The 26,456-nt window shown below is 39.1% G+C and overlaps 1 protein-coding gene across 2 annotated transcripts in view; it reads right to left on the bottom strand.

Annotated features, from left to right (window-relative positions):
- Positions 1 to 11,208, bottom strand: part of CPQ (carboxypeptidase Q) — a 135,466-nt gene extending 124,258 nt beyond the window's left edge. The window contains exon 1 of one of the 2 annotated variants that reach the window (XM_069854407.1): positions 10,756 to 11,208. In XM_069854407.1, the coding sequence (XP_069710508.1) occupies positions 10,756 to 11,182 (427 nt within the window). In that variant the 5' untranslated portion in view covers positions 11,183 to 11,208. The remainder of the gene's footprint in view (positions 1 to 10,755) is intronic. The other variant, XM_069854406.1, reaches the window with a different exon arrangement.
- Between the last annotated feature and the right edge of the window lie 15,248 nt (positions 11,209 to 26,456).

Raw genomic sequence — 26,456 nt, 5'->3', positions numbered from 1 at the left:
TCTAAATATAGAAGTAGTAATGGATGCCTGAAATTTTACTGTTAGACATTTTACTTAAAAGCCACAAAATACATCCAAGAACTAAACCTAATAACAAATGCCTAGCAAGGATTTGTCAAAGAAGTCAAACTATCATGTTTTTATAAAGAAAATGCTTCTCCTTGAAAGCCCCCTTTCTTCTCCCCCCTCTTTTTTCTTCACCCCCCCCTTTTTTTTTCCTTTGTGGTGGTATAAGAAATATTTGGAGAAGATTTCAAAGGCTTGTATTTGAGATTGTAAAGCATAAGAACTGACAGAAAAATAGGAAGATCATCTCTCCCAGCACCATCTTCAAGATGAAAATATAGTACACTTCAAAACCTTGAAGAAACTACCTTGCATAGAAAAGTTTGCTAACTTAAGAGTGCACCACTAAGAGGGCAAGAGACATCTACTGCTACAGCAACAGCCCGCCAGTTTTAGCTACAGAACTAACCTAGTGTAAGATGTGTACAACTTTAAACTGAATAATTATACTGATTCTTAGCTTTACAGAAAAAGGCACACAGCGCCAAAACAAAGAATCACCTTCAAATTTTACTAGATGTTGTTGGCAGGTAAGCAAGTATACTAACAGACTCCAGATGCTTCTAATGAACTGCAGGTTCAGCTGCCTACCTAAGGAGCATCCCAGTGACAGGATCATTCTGGATATGGAACCATGCCACTGACAATAAAGCCAGGTATCTGCAAAAATTCATTTTCCACAAGAAAAGCCATGGTCTCAGTGGGTTGATACTGCAATCCGTATTTCATATTAGCTTTCCCCAATGCCCAACTTGGATCATACAGCAGGCACTGGAAGGGCACACATTCTATTAGTGACTGTTCATCAAGGGAAGCAAGGAGTGTAACTCTTCCTGGCATTACTTTATTAATTAACAAATACCAACTCTGGATGGTTTTTAAACAATGCAACAGACAGCTAGTGACGATCTATATTCCTAAGAAATACCATGGATAAGTACATTTATGGGCCTCCCTAGATCCATTATCAAACAGGAGCTTGTAGAGTGGGCTGTGCGGGAATTAAAGCTAAGGGAAAGAATGCAGACCTGCAAACTCTTGTCCAGTATCTCCTCTTTTGAATGTTCCCAAAGAGCATAAATAAAGCCATGCTTTGACAAAACAAAACAAAGGTTCTCTCTGCAGGTTCAGTTTCATGTATGGTATACATAAAGCGTTAAGTACAGTGCTTTTCATAACAAAGTAAAACTTCACTCTTGCATAACTTTGGACAAATTCAATAACTCATTTGCATTTTAGTCCCATTTTATACCATTTCAGTCTCATCTACTGAAGTGACAGGAGCTATGTTTATCTTAAATGAAGAAGTGGACACACATCCATGCATCCATATTTGCACCTCATGTGCAAAGGGAGAAGTGAAACAAAAACCTCAACAATTTATCAGTTTAAGAGGAATGAGTTATTCCTTTTACAAATGGGAAATGCCTCACCTTCCTGAGCCTTTAAGCAAATTAACAAAACTCAGCCTCTAGCACCTCCTAACAATTCAGTGACGCATGGCTCTGCTTACCATGTTGAAAGCTGTTCTATTTCTTTCTTACTCCTGTCATTATCCGACCCAGAGCTTGGCTGTACATTACCAAACAGAAGTCTTCAGAAAACCCATGTAAGGAGGGAGCTGGATCGCCTGCTTACTTCAGCACGATATAAAGATTATAACCCACACAGTCCGAAAGATGTATACAGAGCATTTGGGAAATTAAGTGCATGAACACAGAATTACTAACGTGATAAACTTGGCTGACTGCATGAAGCTGAAGACTATTTATTTGTTCTCACCATGTGAAACTTCATACATATTGTTGGGTTTGGTCAGTGAGCAAAAGAATCTGTATAGTACTGTGGGTTTCCTCTCTTTTCTCATATTAAACAGTAAATCATACCCTGTCATTTCCTAGAATTAAGGTAAAGAAAGGGTGTTAGTGGTGGGAACAAGCAGGCAACTTTCAACTACCAACAAAATTATGTATTATAAAGTCCTCTGCACACAGAAATGTACATTTTTATTCAAAAACTTGGATATGCCACAACTTTGATGAGTTTAAATAAACACTGCCAGTTTAAATAAACAGCATGGCACATATTAGAAAAGTCTAAAATCCATTGCAGGTGGGATGAAGGCAAGACTGATTGCAGGGACTCTTCATTAGGTACAGAAAGTCCAATTTTATATTAATGCATATCTTTATATTTTTTAATATAAAATCACCTGTAAATCATCTGTCTACGACTGCCATACATCAGAAGTTTGATTGTTGGCATTAACAATTCTGTCTGGAGCCACCTCCTAGCACCTGCTTACCTGCTAGTGGTTATGCCAGAAGCAGGTTAGTTCAAAGTGAATTCCTTACAAGGTAATTTATTCTCCCCAAGATTAAATGCTGTGAATATTTAAGCCATTTTAGTATCTAGAGCAATGCATCTGTCTGTGTTAGTAACTGGTTCCAAAGAAGAATAAGGGGGGGAAAAAAGCACAATCTACCCTGTTATCAGATTGTAAAAACTGGTGAATCTCTATTAAATCATCAAGGAAACTTCATACAGAATACTGTTGCTGTTCTTGGACACATCAGGGCAAGACATGGTGAGACTTCCTGAGATTTGGTAATCCAGTCTATATTGGCTTTTATTTATTACTATCCTAGAAACACTCAACTCAAAAACACAGAAATTCAACCTAGTTAGTTACAATCAGCTGATGTATTAAAAGAATTTAGCAAAGCCAGAAAGAAATATATTTTGCATCCCATTTAATCTTACTGGATACTAATTTCCCCATTGTTCAGTTATACCCTCTCTTCTTTTTTTACTCCAGACTCATTTCTGTCTTCCAGTCAACAGCAACAGTCCCTTTGAGGTCTAATTACAAAGCCAATTGCAGCCATCGTTAATCTGACAACAAATTTTTTCAATAACAGCAAGTGAACAACTCACCCCACATGCCTTCCAAACTTCATTTATTTCACTCTGTATTAGCATAAGAATCATGATTTATCTTAAAAATCTCACCACGGAACAGTAATGCTGCTGACCCACATGCACTGAAGCTGCCACTGTCAAATAAATAATCTAATGGTCAAGGCAGTTTTTGCTTAAAACAATGAAAATACAGTACTTTTAAGTCTAGGCACAACAAAGCTGGGAACTACATCAACTAAAGCCTCTGCTAAACCTCCCTGTGTATTATATAGTTAATATTTTTTCCTCCTAAGCATAAAATACTGCCTGAAATATCAACACAAAAAGTCAACAAGACATCTCATTGTTCTGGCACTGGTAAATTGGAGAAGAACACATCTAAAACATGTCCTGACCTCTGCAATCATAAGAGCAAGGGGAAGACAGAGTGCTTCCTCCCTGTTCATCAGAAGCAGGCATCAGGACACCAAGACCAAGAAATAAAGACACTTCTTCATGGTAGGAACTAAAAAAAACAGAGTGGAAAGCAGCAACACACCACAAGAGCAGTGCATGAAGCCTACCTCATGATCACAGTCCTGCCTCCAGCAGCATCAGAACACCGTTGTTTCACATCTACTGAATGGCTGAGAGCACTGGGGTTGTTTAGCCTGGAGAAGAGGAGGCTGAGGGGAGACCTCATTGCTCTCTACAACTACCTGAAAGGAGGTTGTGGAGAGGAGGGTGCTCGCCTCTACTCCCAAGTGACAGGGGACGGGACGAGAGGGAATGGCCTCAAGCTCCACCACAGGAGGTTTAGGCTGGACATTAGGAAAAAAAATTTCACAGACAGGGTCATTGGGCACTGGAACAGGCTGCCCAGGGAGGTGGTTGAGTGACCTTCCCTGGAGGTGTTTAAGGCACGGGTGGACGAGGTGCTGAGGGGCATGGTTTAGTGTTTGATAGGAATGGTTGGACTCAATGATCTGGTGGGTCTCTTCCAACCTGGTTATTCTATGATTCTCAGATTTTTCTATTTCCACCTCAGCTCTCCCACAAAGCTAATTTAGCCTGAAAGCTACCACATTAAGGTATACTGTATTCCATGCCAACCCTAAGCACATGCAGGTGGTAGCCCCAGGTTTTTCTGACCTAAGCCTGGCTAATCCAGCTGTCCTTCAGACTTGACCATCTCCCCAGCATAAAAGTACTATGCCCTTGCTTCTTTCAGAAATGGCCCAAAACCACTGTCTTGTGCCTATTTGCAAGGCAGCTTCTTTCACAGAGTTACAGAGAGCCTAGCAATTTTTTCGTATGGGTCACAGGAAAAAGCTGCACATGCAGGATTATAATATAGCAGCTGGGATTTGCAGTTCTCCTGTAAGAAAGGCACTTTTTGATCCTAGATGCCACATCACCCTGCACAGAACTAAAGCACATGCCAGAGTCAATACTCCTGGATGAGAAAGTAAAAAGATGAAGCATACATCAGGGAAAAAATAGATATATATGTCTGGAAATAGGGAAGAATGGTAGTTGTTGGCACAGTTCAAAGAAAATAAGGCTTGGGGAGTAGAGAGAAATGGCAAATACATTCTTGCAAGCTAAATAAAAATAGGGACCTAGTGTGACAGCCTGTTTAGGTTCAGCATCCTCTAAAATCAGCCCAGAAAACACTTTTCCCCCCTAAACTTCTATCTTACCTTTTAAAACGTGTCACTTCTCAGCTCTTCCTGGGAATTAGTTTGGCTATCCCCCAATGTCTGATAATTCAACAAGATTTTAGAAAAACAAACCCAAAGTCTTGGTCCCTAACAAACTAATCAAATTAAGACTTGGTGTCAGGCTGAAGCAAATGAAAGATTCGTATCTTCACTTATTTTCTCGTTCCTCAGAAATTATTAGCACGTACCGAAAATTTAAAATACCTTAACACCTAGAAACACATTTGCTTTATCAACACATATCAATATACACTGATGTAAGAACTACAATACAAAGAAAATATTAAATATCTTAGGGGAACTCTGAAACGATGAGGAGTTTTTTATCAAGAAGAAAGATTTTGTATAATTGGAATATACTTCTGGAAAATGTGACCTCACCTACTCTGTGGAACAGCAAAGAAAATTACTTCATGAAACTAAAATTACTCAGGAGAGTTATTCAAAACGATATGAGGCTATTTATCTCTGATGCATAGCAGAGACTAAACATATTACTCCATTCTTTAAGAAGAACACAAAGAAAAATAAACACAATATAGTAGTTACATTTTCAACAAATATGACTTACAATTTCCAGCAGGTATTGGGTCTCATTAGAGCAGTTTTATTTCAGTAACTTGTAGCTTACTGTGCAGCAGTAAATCCAAGCAGCAAGGGGGCTGGACCCAACACCCAGCATGGAACCGCAGAGACCAAAAGATCAGGGCAACAGGTCTGGTTCTCCCAGGAGCAGTGCTGCACAGGACACAGGTTTGCCATGCAATGTCTGGGGAGAATCAGGCTTCCAAGAACAGGATTCAGAAATGCCAGTTTCAGAGCACACATGCAGAGAAATATGTTCTGATCCTGACACTGTTAGTGCAAGGCAAGAGCTTCAGACAGAGCTTGACGTAACCATCCTTGAGGTAACCTCCCTCAACTCAGCTACACTGAAGAGGGCCAAGACCTGAAAATTCAAATTGTTGCCATAGCAAATCCATACAGTTGACTTGAACATTCACTAAAGCAGCAACTGGAACCCATGTCCTTCCCGGGCAGCACATCTGCCCCAAAGCCACACAGCTACTCCTACTTTCTAAATCTTTGACATACCACTGAACTACCTCTTGGTCCAGACGCTGGGCCACTAAACACCACAGTGTCTGAGGTCCTTTATGGACATTGTCTTTCACATTCCAAGAAAAACAGTAGTATAATTATCACACCACGAGCAGCTCTGCTCTAAGTAATAATAAACAATCCAGACACCTAATACTGAGGCTCATGGTATCAAAATGTGAAACAATAGCTCCTCATGGTGAAGATAGGAGAGTTTTGCCATACATTGTCTTCTCCTGCCTATGACACTCTCCAATCCTAAACCTTTCATCAAAGGGAGCACTCAAGCCCCTCCAGAAGGATCTCCTCCTCTCCCCGCAGGTCAGTGGTCATCCAAGATGCTGGCAACTCAAGGGTAAATCCTCTGATACACATTAAAAGTAACATTTCTGAATTCCTTAATCCACTTCACCACTGAGAAACTAAAAAAGGAGGGCCAACACTGGGGGAAAATACATTAGCCAGGACTGGGGCCAGATCACTTCTTTGAGCAGCATCCCTGGCTTAAAAAGACTGTGAGCCCAGAACAACAGCGCACGCCTTCAACAGCTTTGAGACACATATCCCTGTATTATAAATAACAGGCTAGAACTATTTTCATATTATCTAAGCGGCAAAACTCCCACCATCACCTATAAGAGCACGACTGGACCAAATGTTGTTGATAGTTAAACAAAAACCCACAACTCAAACATAAAAACTAGGAAAAAGTCTGCCAACACTTAATATTTATATTATTTTAGTTTTATTATTTTAGATAGAATCCAGAGACTGTTTCTTTTTTGAGGAGACATTTCTGGTAGGCTGCATTCTGGGCTTGGTACTACTTGTCAGTGTTTATTTAAAATGGAAGGGTATGGTCACTCATAAGGAAAAAAAAATCATGCATTCTAAAAACACATGCAAAAAATATGAACTCTTTGATACTTTATGGTCAAACATCTGCTACACTACTACTTTTCTTCAATTATGGGATTCTCAAAGCAACAATTATATCTATTTTCCTCAGAATTTGGGGGACATAATCAGTACTACCAGAAATCTACACAATCTCTCTACATACATCTGTATATTTTGTCAATGTTGAAACACTGGAACTGGGAAAGGACACTGACTAAATTTGGTAAACCTCCAGTTTGTCAGCTCCCTAAACTGAGCACTTTCTAACACTTAATCCTATTTGTTACCTAGGAACCTCTTTCTTTGAGGTGGAGACCATTTTCAATCTCTGCTGCCTTCTGGAAATCCAGGTCACTCTATGTTTCAAGTTTCTCCTCTACCTGTCACCAAGACAGGCATGAAAGCTAACTCCCTCCTTGTAAGGAGATTAAAGGAAGTGAAAACTTTCTCTTTGACCCAACACCTTCAAATCTTGGGATATACTGAAAGGGAAAACTTTATTTTTACTTCTTCAATAAAAAACTCTAACCCTTTCTGTGCTGCTCCTCTTTGCTGTGTAAGTCAGACTGAACCTGGAAACTTGACATCCTGGCATTTTGCCCAGACCTATAGAAGAAAATAGGGAAGATCATAAGGTACCTAAAAGCCTCCTGCACATCATCAGAACTGTTCCAACCCCGAACGAGCCAACCAGATCTATGCCAAACTCATATCTGAGCCAAAGTGGTCAAATCCCAGAAAATCCAATAAACAAGCAAAGCTCTATCCATGTCTCACAGGGTTTTCCATCCCATGGGCATGGGTTAGATAGAAGACCTACAGAAAGAGATGCTCCTTGTATCCTGGAGTCAACACTGGCTCAGGCACCACAAATACTGCTATTCTTTAGGGTTTCCTGTTCCTGCCCCAAAGAATCATGGATTTTTTTCCACATTTGCACGTCCCATGTTGAAATGGAAAGTGAGCAGACTCAGGGTGCACTCTGGCCATGGGGTCACTTAGGAAACAATGGTTTGAATTTCCATGGACAGAAGAGAGAATGAACCCTGAATTTCAAACATCCACAGAGGTTTCTAAACACTGTTAGGCTCTCCCCAGGTTAATAAAGAACCCTTCAGAGCACTGGTTCAGGGAGCGGAGCTCCAGGAGGAGCTCTAAGGGCACAAGGTAAATCACTAAGCACATCCACAGAGAAAAAACACTTTTAAGTTTTGTCAGTGCTTCCTATTTTATTAGTTCATTGGGTCTCAAGCCTGGGCCACATAATGGGAAGGGAGGAATACAGGACATAACTGAGAGGATGAGAAAGCAAGAACTGGTTTCCTGTACCTCTTGCTGGGACGGAGAAGTCACCCCTTCTCATGTTAACTACATCCCCAGACCCTAAAAGACAAAAAATCCAGGCAGTGCTGTCCTCTGGCTTTAAGTAGGCATCAGCAATGTCAAGGAAGGGATCTGCCAGAGCTCTTTAGAGAGAGTGGTTCATAAACAAAGGCATCTGAAACACATCTGATAGGAACACCGATTTAAAGCATGCAATAACTATCAAGCTAATACCAAACACCTTCAAGGATCACCTGCACAGTCCATTTCAGGGGCAGCTCTGAAGAGTGTCTCTGCCTCTGGACAGAATCCAGGAACCAATGACCAGACCATGGAGCCAGCATCTGAAAGCTAGTCCTTGGCCTTTAATGCATCCCTCTGGCAAAGCTCAGCACAACAGCGTTAGAACTCCCTGGTCTGATCCCATGCAGCAACAGCAGTGCAATGCCAGGAGAATCACCATCAAACAGTGCATATTGAGTTGCACTATTTTGATTACGGGATGACTCACACTCCCACAGCTTCTTGGCTAAAACAAAACAAATCAGAACTGCTGATATTCCCCTACTGAGGGAAATTGTTCAAATATTTTTGATGTGATTTAGGGCAGCCGCCTATCCCTTTTTCTCAGCAACAAGGCATGGTCACAATCCCTGCTTAAAGCAGAGGCAGCAGATCTGGTAATGAATTCCTCAAAAGCGATGAGGCAGTGGTTTTAATAGCCTAACTATATATTTTCTATTCCATGCTTGGGATGAGTGTGAGTTTTAGGACAGGCGCTTTTCTGAGCAGTAACACTTTGCAATTTTCTTACCTGGAGAGGCTGGTGACAAGCAGCTCTCGCCAGGCATTTCCGTCAGCCAGGCGGCCAGTCCAGCAATTGCAAGAACAAGAGCCAAGAGCTCACCAGGGACCAGCTACCTTGCATAACCTCCTCTAGCACAAAAACCTGTCACAGCTTGCACAGAGCAAGATGAGACCAGCAGAAATCATACCAGCCACAAACTGTAGGACAGATTTTAACTCAGAAGGTAAGTAATTTAATCAAAATGATGCCACCAAGTGTGAGAAACTGTCTGCTCTTCTGTGAGACATCTCCTTGCCATCACATACACCTCTTCATAAACACAGCAGATCTCAGAGGAAAATAAAAAGGTGAGGAAGAATAATGTGGTATAATAAGATCTTTACAGATGAAAAAGAAGGACATGGTTAGTTTCTGTAAGCATTTTGAAACATATAAACTCGGTATCTCTCTAAATAAAAAAGGGAAAACCTAAGAGTAAGACCAGTCAAGTACAAAGAACTACACAGCCAAGAAAGGGAAACAAAAATCAGATTTTTCATGATATGAAGACGTTCACTGAGATTAAATTGCAGGTTCTCCTTGAAGGTTCAGTAACACTTGCTCCACATCAAAAATGCCATTTTAATTTTAGCTTACTTTTTAGCTTTCTTTTTAGAAAGTTTGGAATAGGACTGGAAAGCATATCAAATAAGTTGTAGGTTTAATGTTCACTTTAAATTTTCTCCTATCAAAGCACTAGACCTCAGACATATAATGGGATAAACAGACATTAATAATAGTTTTATTTTTGCATTTTAGGCATATGTTTACTTCAATATAACAGAAACATCCTCAGACAAAATTTACAGTAGCGGTTTCCCAGACCAATTAAGATTTATTTCACACATCTCTTAAATTACCGAGTTTTACTTTGTTGTATTTTGAAGGGCTATATATTTTTTTCCAAAGAAACAGCTTTTATTCATTATTTGTTTCATTTCAGGTAGTAAACTCACTATCACAAAACTTGACAATTCATAAAAAAAAGTATCATGTTACCTTTTACTTCCTAAACTGAATTTATTTCCTTGTAAAGGAATGTTTATGAAGTGGTCTAGGAATAAGTCTGTTATTATTTATGGAGAGCAGTCACAGAAGAAGGTTGTCATCCTGCCTTTAAATAGCTATCTTAAGAATGCTCCATATCATCATGTACAAAATGAAATCTTATAAATGTTTACAAAGAAGCTAATATTTTGTGGCTCAAAACACCTGAATTTTGCTGAGCCAAATTAATGATCATTCCTGCTCCCAAAGTAACGTATCACACATTATCCACTAAAAGGCAACACACAGTTCAGTAACAAGCAAGTGTCAAAGACTTTTCCAAGGTGAGCATGAGACAGAGGAAAGAAAGGACACATTCTAGATATCAACTGCCACATTTAGCAAGGACCTGGAACTTTGCAAGCTCAGCAGGAGATTCTCCTCCTCTTCCTGATGTCTTGTTTTTCGACAAAGTGAAGAGCTGAGCTTGGCAGGACAGGAAAGTCATGTGTCAACTCAACACTCCATGGAGATCCATGGAGATCTCCTCTAGCCAAAATTAAAAAGAGCTGGAAAACTCCAGATCATAAAAACAACTTCCCATCAACCTCCACAGAGGAGCAGAATCTTTGCAAACAAGGTTCAGCAGTGTAAAATGAAAAGGAACAGATTTAATGGAGAGTTCAGGAATCAACTCTAATTTTACAAGCTGGTTCTACCAAACTGTTAAACCAAACTTACTCGTTCACAACCATGTCATGCAACAAACTTCCAGAAAAATAGCATCTTGTCTTGTGGAGCTATTATAGCAGGAAGAAAATTGTTTGGCCATTGAGAGAAGTTGTTAGGGGCATACAGTTTGGCATTAAAAAGCAAGTGACACATCATTCCAAAAGGAAGAGTTACCTTCTGGAGGAGTTGCAACACTGCTCCCAAGTCCCAAAACAGCAATGCTGTGGTTCCTTGGTTCCAGCATCATTGCAAACTCTTCTCCTCTTTCCCAATGTGGTACTTTCACAGGCTCCAGATGCACATTTTCCAGCCCATCTTCCTTCAGGGCACTAAACATATACTTGATGGCTGTATCTAGATTTTTTGAACCGCTGACTCTTGGTCCTATGGTATCAGCAAAAACTGCTAATCTTTCATAGGATCTGTTCTGAGCTTTTCCGTAAACAGCAAGATCAATAATAGCTTTAGCAATATCAGTATAACCAGCTATCTCATTTTTAATGTCGTCAAATGTTTTCGAGTAACTGTCACGTCTTCTCAAAGATTTCCCGGCATACTGTGGTAATAAATTAATGAAAAATATTAAGAATATGTATTTCATTGTTTCTTTTTTTTTTTCTTTTCCACAGATGTCCTGTTGGAGAGACAAAAAGAATAAAAAAGATAATATTAAAAAAAAATAATACCACTATCAGCCATACGTTTTGTTATTTGGATTGGCAGACAGACCAAAATGAGAAGAAATCAGTTTATCATGAAAATGCTTTGATCAGAACTGGCAGGAAAGCAAACTCAATTTGGAGACACAACTATTGAAAACAAATGAAAAAGATATTTAGACCATTGGACACAACCTTTGTTGCGGTCTTCAGAAATATCCTTGGAATGCTGCATCTCTTTAAATAATCATATCCTTCACTGAATCAAAACCCAGGGCTGCTCCCATCCAGGAGTTTGTATCTCCTTTCTGTTAAGAGCAGGATTTACCAAAAGTGCCAAATCAAATGTCTTCACACAAAACATCTGGACAAAAACATTTCTTAGGCCGTTCATGAATAAAAGTGTTTCTTAATCTCCATCTTCATAATTACAAAATCACTTTCTATTGCACTAGAAAGATGTCAGAACGATTTCGATCCAATGCCCTCAGGAAGAAAGTATGAATTTCTGCATTGCATAAATCCACGGCTACCAAAGGAACACAGTTCCTTACTAACTGTTTTATCTCTTAAGGACTAACTCCAACAGCACTGCAGAGATGCAGTGCCAGGGGTGCTGTTCCTGTGTTGAATATCAGGAGTTCTCTTTGTCAATGCTTTATAGTTTATCCATCTTACCATTTTTAAGATTTTACAAATTTTCAATCCTATAAAAGCCACATGTCTATGCTATTAACTGAACTGACAAAAACCCCTCTGGAAGCAGTTGGAGTAGTTGCAAATATCTGATAACATATGAATTACGATTATCCAAACCCAAAATATAAGAGTCTTAATTGATATACACAAAAGGAAATGTAATTGTTTTGTTTTCCTTTGAATTTAAAACAGGCTGCAATTTGAATGATAAAAATTAGAAATAAGAATTAAGGTCTTTCAATCAGCTATATAGCTAGAGCTACTATGATACTTAAAAACAACAGTAATTAGTTCCAGCCAAGTGAAGTGACAATTACTACTACTCAAAAAGATTTTGATCCAGCACTTTTGCCATTGTCTTGGACTTTCATGAGAATACTGCTATTTTTGAAAAACAATGTAATTTGCCTCAAAAATAGTAACACTAAAGGCGAATGCTAGCCTCCACTCTACAAAACATGCTTTTCTTGGCAACAATTGATCTACAAATAGCAAAGGACTAATTAGTTGGCTAATATGGATAACATATGAGCAAATCAGACCTACATGGCAGAAGCATTACTAAAAGCTTTTGCTGTTAAGATTTCCACATTATCCTTCTTTCCTATTTGTATTTAGTATTTCAGGAGAGTCATATTCTTCATTTTATAATCATTGACCTGAGGAATCATGACACTATGCTTACCTTCTGGTTTTGGTTTATGATGTTACATGCATACAGAGAGCCAGCACAAAGGTAGATGGGAGGGTATGAGTGTGTGTATGTATATACACATGCGTTTGCATACATTATACCCACATGTGATATTTACACACAAAATATAAAAATATCCTCCTTTGTTTTCAAACAATTGAACACTACAGGAGCTTTAACTGACCAGGAATTCTTAATAATTTTATGGAGTAAGCAAATTCCACAATAACCAAACAGCTTTCTAAATCATAATGCCAGAAGGGACCAGAGTACCTACCTCATCTGACTGCCACAGAACACTGACTGCAGAATATTACTGAATTCAATCCCACCACCAAAAGCCACACAGAAAACCTGCAGTCAAGCCAGTTCCTGAGAAAGAAAATGTGAGGGTTCACCAGCTTTTTGCCTTTGGGAGCGAGGAAGGAGAGCAGTGTGAGAAACTGAAAAGTCCTTGACTTAGTGTAAACACTGCTCAGCAGCAACTAACATATCAGTGTGTTATCAACAATATTCTTATCCTAAATCCAAAATGCAGCACTATATCAGCTACTAGGAAGAAATTTAACTGCATCCCAGCAAAAACCAGGGCAAGTTGCTCCTTGTCAAGTGCAGGACTTTTTTTTTTTTTGAACTTCATGAGGTTCCTGTCAGCCTACGCCTTGTCCTTCCTAAAAAGCATATATCCATGGATTGCAGTATCCCAGTTATGTGAGGCAACCCTCCCCAACTCCAGGATCCCAACAATACCATAACCCTCCAACTGCACACAGACCTCCAGCTCCTCATATTTATTTTCCATGTTGTGTATATTAACATACAGACACTTAGAAGCATGGATTCGTCCATGGAAACAGAAGAGGCAAGCCACTTTTGTGAGAGCTCTCTGATCAGCTCCCAAGAAGAGGGGATGGCCAATCAGGCATGCATTTGTAAGATGCTATCTGAAATGTCGTCTGTGCAATGCAGAATTAAGACATAGAAAGAGTGAAAGGATTAAACCACATTTCTAGGATCTATAAACCACAAGAAGAAAAGAAAAAAACAACCAACAAACACACCCACAGACTTTTTGGAGTCACCAAGCCTAGCTCATATGATTACACGCACAAACTGCCAGCCTTTCATAGGCCTTGACGGGTCTTTTCATAAACAGCAATTTAAACAATAGCTTTAGCAATATAAGAATACAAAGCTATTCTCTTCAACTATTCAAATGTCCCCTAGGCTTGAGATCAAGGCAGTAACAAATTGTTCACAGTGAAGTGTCATTTTCCCAAAAGAACAACAAAAATCATCTGTGATTTCATCTATGAGTGATAAATCTATCACCCAGACTTCCTCTCTCTCCACAAGACAGACAGGGCAAAGGTCTTAACACAACCAGGAACAGAAGACTCAGGTTATCTCAGGACACTGATAGAGAACTGTAAAACGCCTTTTATAGCCTGAGTAAGTGTTTGTTTGTGGTCATACTACACAGAGGGTAATGGTGTGGTTTTTTTGCTACGCTCTATACTTTTCCCATGTTCCTTCCCTTTGGACCAGCTAATTACATGCTCACAGACATCCTCTGCTAGGGACATCAGTAATTTTCTCAGGATGACCATGCTCGTTCCATGATTTTTACCACCCTCATCATCCATAAAGAAGCAAGCAAGATAATCTGATTTCTGCCGTAAAAAAAATTTTTGCTGACTGGAGTAAACAACTTTTTAGAGTTAGTTTAAAGAAGTTATGGTTGGAACTTTGTTTGTTTAAGGGTTTGCAAAATCTACCAGACAAAGTTGATATATTTTGTTGTTAAACAGAAAAGTCAGGCAGAATATTTAATTAGCACTGGCCACCTCAAGAAGCCCTGAGTTATTAGCTTGATGCATTTTTTTCAACAGAAAAATGAACCGCAGTTATCACGTTTTCCTTAACTAAGAAATGCTTGCTTAGCTCTTCCTGGCCCCATTCAAAACCAGCAACATCCTCACTCCAAAGGCTGCCCCAGAGGAACTGTGTCAAGAGCTTCACTTTTTCCAGGAATTTCCCACTGAAAACTGAGGACAAATACGTTTCCACAGCTTTTGTAGATGTAACATACTCCTGCCATGCATAGAACCTCACAACCTGCCACTGCGTTGTAAGAGAAGCATAACTGAATTCAAACCCTGGGCAAGGACACAAGAATGGGAACATGATTTATTGTGCTTTCCTTGAATAGCACAGCATAATCAGTCCAAAAGCTAGCAGCTTTCAGAAATAATTCCCTGCTAGGTAAAATAACATCATAGTCATTTGGACTGCAACGCAGGAATCACTCTACCACTAATTCTGGGAAAGAATACCACATCTGTTGTCTCAGTCTCTGCAACATTAAGCTTATCACCCCAGTGAATCATATGGGAGAAGAGACTATGAATTTTGTACATCTCACTAGTTAAGACTCAGCAAATGAACATCACAGTGCCAGCCAAATTAAAACAACAAAACCAAAAAAAACCAGGACAACCACAATTGTTCAACGCATTTAATTATTTAATGAATTTCTTTGACAGAAGTTAGAGCAAAATGAGATAGGAAGAACACACACTTTCAGGACACACAGCCCTTTCTCATTCCATGGCTCTTAAGTACAAAATAATCATTTTCGCAATTAGGGATAAGAATCTCTTGCCCTTCCAGGAAGCAAGGATGCTCATTCCAGAGCTACAGTCCCTCTACTTTATTTCGCTGTCCCTGTAAATCTTGCATGCGTGAGAAGGCCACAGACTGGTCCCATTCCAGCCTTGCCTGCAGCCTCATGTTTAGGATGTTGTCCTGAAGGATGAAGCTCTGAAGACCACATAAAACTGATAACTCCCACCTTCTACTCCTTCAAAGGGACTTCTAAGCACAGACATAACAAGCTAAATTGGGAGCTGCCATTGCTCTCCTTCCCATTTTGAGCAGAAATGGAAGTCATTCATGCATTGGACACTGCAAGTTTATGCCAGATGAATTTGGTTTCTTCAGAAACTTCAGCAGGACTCACGGATACGTGAAAGGTGATGCCATTCCAAACTTCAGGAAGTGCAAGAAGTAAGATGTAGGGAACTACAAGCCAGTCAGCATCATCGCAATCACTGGCAAGATGACAGGAAAAAATTCTCCTGGAAATTGTTTCCAAACATATGAAGGACGAGGCAGTGAATCAGAATGGATAGCACGGATTTACCAATGTGTCTAGGACAAAATTACAGTCTTGGTAGATGAGGGGAGAGCAGTGGATGTTGTTTGCTTTGACATTAGGAAGGCATTTGACGGTCTCCCATAAAGTCTTAGGGAAGCTGATGATGAAGTATGGGCTGGATGAAGAGACAGTGAGGTGGATTGAAAAATGGCTGAACAACCAAGCTCAGAGGGTTTTGACTATTCAAACAACATCTGGCTGGTGACCAGTGACTAGCTGTGTCCCTTAGCAGTCAATACTTGGTCCAGTACTCTTCTACAGGGAGATTAATGATCTGGATGCTTGGACAAAGTACAGCCTGAACAGAACCAACCTGCAGATGATATGAAGTTGGGAGGAGTGGCTGTGTACACAACAGTTGCGCTGCAACTCAGAGTGAATGGAGAGATAAGGAAGGAACCCTATGAATTTCTATAAGAGGAAATGAAAAGTCCCGCACCTTGGAAGGACCAACTACCGTGCACCAAGACAAGCTGAGCCCATCCAGCTGGAAAGCAGCTTGGCAGATAAAGACCATGGGGTCCTCACAGACAAGCTGTGCACATCAGCAACGTAACATCATAGCAAAGACCAACAGACTGGTGGGATGCACATTAGGGGAAGTGTTGCCAACAGGTGGAGAGTAGTGATCCCTACCCTCTCGTCAGCTCATAAGGGCACACTTGGAGTGCTAGGTCTGTTTCTGGGCTCCCCAGTACAAGAGAGACATGGACATACTGGAGAGAGTTCAACAGAGGGCCATGATGATTAAGGACTGGAGCTCATCTCCTGTGAGGAGAGGCAGAGAGAGCTGGGACTGTTCAGCCTGCAGAAGTAAAGACTCGAGGGGGGTTGGAGGAAATATCAGATAGGAGGGAACAAAGAAGACAGTCAGGTTTTTCTCAGTGGTGCCCACTAATACAAGAGGCAATGGGCACAAATTCAAACATACAAAATTCCATCTGAACACAAGAATGCACTTATTTTAATGTGAGAGTATTCAAGCACTGAAAAAGGTTGCCCAAAGAAGTTATGAAGTGTCCATATGGGGACCTAACTGGACACAGGCCTGGGCAAGCTGCTGCAGCTGACCCTGCTTAAAACAGAGAAGGTGGACAAGATGAGCTCAAAAGATGTCTTCCAACCCAAATTTGTGGTTCAGAATACACACATAAACACAAGCTGAAAGGATTATAAAAATCAAGGGAGAAAGGTTCTAGGCACGCAGAAGAAAGAGAAATTAAAGGCAGGAAATAAGTCTTTCCCAGGTCCAATGAGTATGAAAGAGAATGAAATGTACAGCACAATACTATATTGGTAGTGCAGAGTTGACAGTGAGGGCTGTGTCATAAGATATGCTTAATATTAGCTAAGCAGCTACTTTAAGAATGCTTCCACCTATTGTCTGATCCATTTGTCTGTAGCTAACTGCTATCTTTGATGCTAAAGGGCAAGATCATTGCCATCTTCACCTTTTATGGTGCTCTTATATAAAAGGGCTTTAGCACAACCCATTCCGTAACCAGGCTAACTGGTGTTACCACCACTAAAACCATTACAACAGAAATTATTTAAATGTAACGGATGGAAAGGAATGAGAGAAAACAGGATAAAAAAACCCCCCAAACTCTCAGAGGAGAACATTGTCTCCAGCAATTAGATAACTGAAAGAAGAGCAGAGGGAACAGAAATAGGATAAACAAAGCTAGATCAATGCGGCTTCTTCACTGTGGCAAAGTTTTCCCAAAATCCCAATTGAAAATACAGACAAAAGGATACAAAGAATTCGCAAGAGTCAAGGTTATGGGATATGAAGAAAGAAAACAATAAATCAAGGATATTAACCATTTAACTGCTACTCTTCTAAATCTGCAGAGTATCTATCAGTTTCCTAAACACGTACCATTTGATTTTCCTCCAAGGAATGTAAGAAACCTGGAAATCACACACAGTGGTTTTGATAACATGAGAATAGACTGAAAAGCCCCAGGGTAACAAACTCACATGCTGCAGAGTGATGTCTGATACATTTAATAGCATCTAAAAGAAAGTTTGTTGTGACAGCTGTGGAGTAGGATGGCTGGAAGGCGAGGTGGACTTGCAAAATCAGGAGATTTCTGCCTAAAAATAAAGTCATAGAGATCTTCCATCACTTAGAAAGATAAGTGGAGGTGGGAGTGGGAAAATTTTACGATCTTGAGGAGTGAAGCAGAAAAGCAGGCATTACTCGAGGACTGCTTTTCCAGAACTGTCAAGATTCCTCATCTGGGAGAATGTTTAATCAGTTGGGAAACCTTGGCTTTGGGAACACCCACAGTCAAACTTAAAATTTACATGACAAAGACCTTAAAATGAGCCTTTTTACATCTAAAGCTGAGGTAAGGAAAAGGATAACACAATATGGATAAAAGACTTGGAATACAATACAGAATCTTGTTACTGGGACCAAAGAGTCTAAACTCCAAAGGAAACATTTAAGCTCTTTTACCCTTATGAACTTGATTTGCCACAACTGAAGGTATGTCCAGAAATCCTTGAAAATATCAGGGTGATCTAGCAGTGTATGACCACATAGAGCCCGGTTACTGATACTGACTTACATGGAGAGAACAGGAAGTGAAATGTTTAAAGAAAGTTAGGGATTAAAACAGAAAATCCATATGTGCCAGAGCCACTGGAGTCATAGTTCCTCCTTTGGCAAAAGAAGTTGTTCATACACTATTTACACTGGTATTGTGGAAGTATATAGCTTAACATAGGGAAGAAGCAGTAAAAGGAACCACACTTAACTCTTTCTTTACCCACAAGCCTCAGAATAGTAACAGGCTACCTTGATATAATCTTATTCAGCAGCTGCTGCTAAAATGGATCGCAGTAATCCTGAAGAATCCCACCGTAATCCATGTGCAGAGTAACATATCAGCAAAGCTACAGAAGCAATCAGCCTGCTACTTCCCCAAGCAGCAGGGAAGCTAAGACAAAAAAAAATAAGTTAAAAAAAAAAATAGACATTACCATCAAACAATGCCTAGGCTGAATAACGGCTGATATTATTCTTAAGGGGCGTTCAAAATACAAACAGCCCTCAAAAGGTAGTACCTTATCTTTTCAAAGACCGAGTACAGGAATTCAGTGGGATCTGTAGATGAGAACAACTGAATGCAACATAAAAAATTAAAGAAAAGAAAGCAGGAAACAATGACACCAAAATACACAAATGTTGTTCATATTACAATGAACACCAAAGCACATAGATAATGCCAGCTGATGGCATTGAAAGACAACTGGGGGGAGGGTGGAAAAGGTGATTTTAGAAAATTAAATAAAAGCATAACAGAATAGGGATGCATTTATATTATCTGGTATTTTGACATTCAACTTCAGTGACACTTCCTTGAAGTCAACAACTATTACTCATATGTAAAAAACAAGACAGGCTGCCTTCAGACAAAGAGAGACTGGTTTATGAAAATAATAAATATATTCACATGCACCAATTCAGAGTAAAAACATTAGTGGCCTCTTACTAATATAGGGAACCTTTTCCTGATTTTAAAGGCCCTTGGGATAGGCACGTCTTCTACCTTTTCACGAAATTCATATTTAACTGAGACACAAACACTTCAGAACTACATATTTTTCTTTCAGCCTTTCCTACAGGAGACAATAATTTTATTCCTATTGAGGCAATATAATCATAGAAATCTTCTGTATTTTTTTATCTGAGGACATGAATTAGGCTATGGGAAAGAATTCAGTACTCACCGGAGAGAAACGAGAGGCCACAAATTAAGGGGCAAAGACAAGAATTGCCAGCAAGGCCCCGTGCTTAAGCATCTATCACCCAAAATTCTACACTAAGTTTCTTTTTGAAAACATGTTCAACAAGACATCTTACATCCTGTATTTAGTTAAATTATTATCGCTATTCCGAAGCTCAGTATTTTCTTTCTGTGTTTTTAATGAAAGACTAGCAGACTGTACCTGGCCAAAGAATGAAACCTATCTTCATACCAGGAGAAAGCCTAAAACAGAATGTATGAGCTATGAACGAATGATTGATCCATATTTCTGGAAAGCAAGAGCTGCTAAGGTTGATGGATGGACATTGTAACAGGAGCAAACCAACTTTTGTTAACAATAGTCATTGCAGGGCTCTTACTGTCACAAGCTGGTCTGCCACCCCTATGAAAGCTGAAATGAATCAAATTATACGGCTCTCAGAAGCACTTGGTGCTCCTCCAAGCAGTGTTCCAGCAGAAGGCTGTTCAGTCTGACAGAACACATGTATGGTTTATATTGCTCCATATTTTCACCAGAAAATACAAATACTTTGAGCGTCTCCTTCCAACAATTATATCTCAGTTTTAAAGATGACTGTACGCTACTAAGGGTTGGGATATTTGCCAAAATGAACCACCAAAATAAGGAACATTAGTTACTAGCTATGTAATGGACTGCAACAGGCCAAGTTTTCTGATGAGGTGACCTGTCTGGTTTAAACAAAAATTATGACAGATGATAATCTCAGCTACATATATTATATGCCACTCTAGCATTATAAACTCTTAAATTAAATTCTTAGCATTTCCATACATTACAAGAATAATATTCCCCTATGACCATACACCTACAAAGCTTTTGCTTTGTGTAAGGAACAAAATTTTTCATTTTAAATCAACAAGTTCAGAGAAAAACATGCACATTATTAAACACTTCAAAGAAAAAGATCAAAAAAGGACAAGACTAATATTTTCAAAAGTATCCAACCATTTTAGATATTTTACTCTGTATACTTACAATCTCATTTTACAGACTCTGAGTACCACCACAATTCCAGCTTAAGTCAATAATTATTCAGCTTTGCTGAATATGGCAAGATATGTAAGAATATTAATAAAAAAAATTACCAGATTAAAACAACTCTAACTTTTGTGAATATCTTTTTTTATTTGCTTTTTTCATACAGCCTTTCTCTACTGTCATAAGAAAAGGTATGTTCCTCATACTGCTATAGTAGCAACATTAAAGTGGGTTTGAGAAGCTGAGAAATCTAGTGAATGTATTGCTAGACTTGTTAAGAAAACTGATATTCTCATCTTTTGCCTCCTTACTGTACAATACGCCCACTGAGCCTTCTCCTCCCAGAGAAACAAAGGATGAATCTGTAAATACAACTATTTGGAAAAGGCACAGCATCAAGAATTTCTCATTACAATTGACAGAAAAATGATCTTTATGATGCACATATTTCTTTACTTATATTAAGGGAGGGAAAGAACATGAATTTCAATGAAATATGTTATTAAGTATATAGTTTACTATCTCATTGTGTTCACTAGGGCACAATACTGGTACTCAAATATAACACTGTATTCCAACATATCAATATCAGAAATAAACTGCTGCAGTTTAGGGGCAATGTACAACTGGGGCCACCATCTCACTGCAGGCTGCACTGCAACATACAAACAAAAGCAAGAATTAACAGTTTAAACTTAAAGAACCAAGGCAGAGAACAGATTGTAAACACAATAAATACAGTTTACTTGAAGAGCTTGATGGAAAACTGGTTTTTAGCCAATTTTGAGAAATAAATTAGCAAAATCATATATCTTTCTCATGCTGAGTAAAGCTCCAACACCATTTGACCACGGAGCACTACAGCTACCATGCATAAGGTGGTTCTGATTTTGCATTTAACTTCTAATTACTTTTTACAGCCATTTAAGAGACAAAAAATATCAAACAATTTGCTATTGCAGGAGAAAGAAATGTCAGTAATAACAGCAAATGTCTATCAGGGTCAATATGTTTTTTATCTCAAGTGGCTTTCAACGGTCCTGGTTAAGATCAGGGCCCACAGTGCTACCTACTGCGCAGAGACAAACATGCCTTTAGGGCCTTACAACTACACAGAGACGAAAGGGACAAGCAATTGGAAGGGCAGGACCCAAAAGTGACACCTCCAAATGATTCAGTTGCCAGATGAAAGACATTTCAATCAGCACAGCTGCTCAGCCCCCTTCTCCTGACACTGCCAAGTGGAACTGGTCAAAAGCTTTCAGCAGCGAAGCAAATAGTCATATTACAAAAAGTCAACTGGAAATCAAAGTGGAAAAAAAAACAAAAAAAAAACCTCAAGAGAACATATCAAAGAGTAAACACACCAATTACACAGAAAGGGTAGTAACAAACACTGACACCAGCGAGTCTGGATAAGACAACACCTATTTTTACAAGCCATGAAATGCTGCTTCCAGAAGTAAATTTTTAAATGATGTCTTTAAGTTGTATTGGTATTTTTTTACCAGAGGATGGCAAAATAGTTATAAGCTTAAAAAGTACTGTATCTGGTATGCTAGTAATAAATATCTGCTCTCAATTTATTTTTGCTCACACACTAACACAGCTGGAATGTTTCTCTCCAGAATTCTCATGCAGTGGCTCAGATCTATCATGCCAGTGAACCTGTGAAATACCTTACACTGAGCTGTTATAGGCTAGCAAATTTTAAATAAATATTGGCAATTTTGCACGCAGACAAAAGCTGAGTATGGGAAAATATGCACAAGGAAGCCCAGGTGTATAAAATTTGCATATGAAAGTATCTCAATGCAAAATTTAAAAGTTCATTTTGCATATTTAGTTCTCAAACATACATCTTGCTTCTACCAGGTACAAGTCCTCTGTTTTTTAGCGTGAAAGAGAGGACAACACTGCTCAGAACCAAAGAATAACTGATATGGGAATTAACACCAAATTCTTAGTATCTTTTGTGAATCACCACTCTAAGCAGACAGCTGAAACAGAAGCAACTTCTCTCTGAACCAACCAAAAAGTAAAAGTATAAACCTGAGCAGATGTTCAAAGTGAAATTGAAAGTCCTTTTAGAGAACTGTGTTCATTTCTGAGTACAAAGAGTTATCACCAGGAAAAGCAGCTATATTAGCAAATTATATTTTCAAATCCCATTCAAGCACTCAAATTAAAATATTTAATTGAGTGCAGTAGCATTGGACTAGTGGCATTATAAATTGCATTTTCTATTTAGTAAGATTCTCACACAGTGAATTATCTATAAAACTATATGCAGAATTTGCCTATAATATAGTTTTCAGGTTCAGGAGTATTAGCTGTTCGCCTTGGTCAGCATTTTTCAAAGAGACCCGAAGGAAAGTTTCCAGAAAGTTGGTTTTTTTAATTTTCATCAGGGAAAATCTTTAGAAAAAGATCATCAGGAAATACGATAGCATATGTTAGAATAAGATACTTTTTAGATAATATTGTTAATAGAGATAACTGTCTAAACAAACATAAATGCCTTATGCTTGCACATCTCTACCTGCAGAGACACCGCAGAACAAACATGTATAAATATCAACAGTAGCTTCAGAATAAATGAAAAAAGTACCACTACAAAAACATATTCAGGAGCTACAATAGGGATAGATTTCCCAAATGGCAAAAAATATTTCAGAAGGAAGGTAATTTAATGAACTATGAAGCTCCCTCTTCTCAACGCAATTATTGCTTGAATCTCATGGTATTGGAAAAACACAGATCTACTCTTTAAAATCCTTACAAGTTCTTCATTCCAGCTGCCAAACTATCCATGGTATCATCTAATTGGTCCAGATGCTTAGTAGGGTCTTGAATGTGACAATACAAAAGCTGATACTGTTCTTGAGTGACACGTTAAGGGATGATACTGAATGTGGTAAACAGAAGCTGACTAGGTATCCATTTATGTTATTTTCTGGCACACGTTTTACCACATCTGATAGACACTTTACAGCACCTGCAACACTACTGAAGACAGAATGTAATAAACCCTCTCTGTGCAAATATTATGTTAAGACACCTCCCTGGCTTTGCACTGATGCGATTCTACCACTGCACCTGATCAATAATACTCAGAGATTAAATTATGCCAGTAAAGTACAGGAGGATAAACAGCCAGAAGTTTCCTCATGGGTCTTAAATACCTCTGCACAGTTCAGATTGCATAAGTTTTGACACTGGCTATCTTTAAGCAAACCAGCTCACCATCAGTGCCAAGAACACACCAAGCTCAGGTGAATGACTGCACCTAAGCTCAGGAAGCACCCAAGGACTTCAGCCAAGAGGAGCCCAGAGAGCCCACAGTTCCATTTCCAGATCCCTGCTGCTCATCCTAACCTTCTGCTATTGCAGCCACGAGCTCTTTTTGGGTCTGCTGGAGGAGTTATGCCTGGAACACAATAAAATGTGAAGCCATTTAGAAACTCTAAATTGCTATTTAGATACAGCATTATCAAACTGGGCAGGGACCCCGGGTATTAGGACACCTCTGGCTTTTATGCTTCCTGCTAAGTAATACCCTACCAGCACAGCTGCCTTTAAGTGTTCCTAGTCACAAGACAATCACTGAGGAGACAAAAGCTTGCAGAGACAACTAATTTACAGCACTTTAGTTTGATTTAGCTACAAATGGTGATTCACAAAACCCTACATTTGCCCTGTCAAAATTGCATATAATTCAGAGGGGTTTATCCAAAGCATAAGTAGAAAGACTATTTAACATTCAGGTCTCCAGTGTTACTAGTATGAGGAAAAAATGGAGCCCCCTCCTCCTTCAGTGAATGTAGATGTTGCAAATGTCAGTCTCTTCATTAATTAAATGCAATTCCAAATTAAAATGAAACTGGTTTCGGAGGATCACTTATGTTTGGTTTTTATTTAAACTACATATATCAGCTTGCAAGCAGAGATAATTGATGCAGTAGTTCACATAAACTTTCACCTGCTCCTTCATTCAGAACCAGCCAAAAACTCATCTTTGATTTCTCAATGAGGCACTGATCCTTTCAGGATGACGCTCACACCACATGTGCCCATACAGTCACAATTTCCGTACTAGTTTCACTCCTCAGAAAACTCTTCTTCAAAACCATTTGACAGACAGGCTGGGACATAGACTGTGCTTTGGGAGATTAATTACTTATCAGTCCAGCTCCCCAATGACAATGCCTTCCCAGTTATCCATTCGAACAGACCTGATGGTAACACTAATCCTAAATTCCTTACTCCATGTTTATCAACAAGCTGTCCTTGTTGAGTACAATGTATTTAGATACAGACATCTGGAGAGCTGGAAAGGTCAGCATGAAGCCTACATTTCCTAAGTTTACCATCCCATTTGATTCCTACATTAAGGCTTTTTCTACAGCAGTTACCTTCTGTTTTCAGAAGAGCAGCTGAGCTTGCACAGAGCAACACCCACAATTGCAGCAATGTATGCCCAGCTGTTACCTCATCACAGCAGAAAATGTTTTCCGGAAAAAAAGCTTGACTTTCATCATTCCTATGCCACTTGTATGTACGGACAGGAGATGTTAGACAGCGTGTTTCATTTTGATTATTCTGGGAGGCTGCACTAGACAGATGCCTCCTCTAGTTATTGTTACTTATCCAGTGTGCATCTGTTTTTTATATACAGTTCACATACTGATAAGCTCCCAATAGTTATTTTTATGTAACATTCTTGAAAGGAACATTCTCCCATTTCTGTCTGCATGCCGCTCAACTAGGCTACATGTTCTGGATTTTGAGAAAACAGCCATCACACAATCATAGAATGGTTTGGGCTGGAAGGGACCATCAGGAGCAGGGACATCTTTTAACAACATCGGGTAGCTTAGAGCCTGCTTCAACCTGGCCTTAAATGTTTCCATTGGTGAGGCATCTGCTGCCTCTCTGGGCAACCTGTTCTAGTGCTTCAGCACCCTCATCATTAAAAAAAAAAGTCTTACTTCTATCTAATCTTTCTCTTATAGTTTAAAATCATTACCCCTCAAACCATTACCCCTTATCTTATCACAATAAGCCCTGCTAAATAGTCACTATCTTTCCTGTCAGACCCCCCCAAGTACTGAAAGACTGCTACAAAGTTTCCTTGGAGCCTTCTCTTCTCCAGGCAGAATAACTCCAAAACTATAGTCAGAATGCATTTAATTCTAATACCAACAATGCTGAGAACAGAAGGAATGAAGAAGCACCATATCTTCCAGCATTACAACAATCAAGAACGGACAAAAGAGATAAAACAGCATGAGAAAGGGGAGAAAAAAAATAGAAAATGTGACTACTAGTCCCCCAAAACATAACTGCTCTGACTTTGGTAAACCCTTGACACTTGTAAATGTGTGACTGTGGGACTGACAAGAGTATGCTGTGTAGTGCAGTGATGAGATAGCTGAGAGGGCTGCACCATAATCACGATAAAATGGCACTGGTTTAAAAAAAAAAAACTAAATTAAATTAAAATGAACACATAAAATCAGATATGCTTTATAGACACATATATCACACAGGTTTTAACTGCTAGATTTCATCTCCTGCATTAAAGTCAGAGTCAGCAAACCAGGATTCACTTTGTATTAGGGTTTTTTTATGCTCCTACTTTAAATAAAACTTGTCATATGGTTTGAACCAAAGAAAATTAAGTTATATCACTATTGATAATGATAGCTCCTCAAATAAAGCTTAAACCATGCATTGATTTCCTTCGACCTAAAAGCTTAAACCATAAAGCAATTTTCACAAATTTGTTTCACAAATAAGATCAGATGGGAGAGCACGA

Source organism: Phaenicophaeus curvirostris, chromosome 3, assembly GCF_032191515.1.
Source record: "Phaenicophaeus curvirostris isolate KB17595 chromosome 3, BPBGC_Pcur_1.0, whole genome shotgun sequence".
In the NCBI taxonomy this organism is placed as follows: domain Eukaryota; kingdom Metazoa; phylum Chordata; class Aves; order Cuculiformes; family Cuculidae; genus Phaenicophaeus; species Phaenicophaeus curvirostris.
This window is presented reverse-complemented; position numbering and strand designations above follow the sequence as displayed.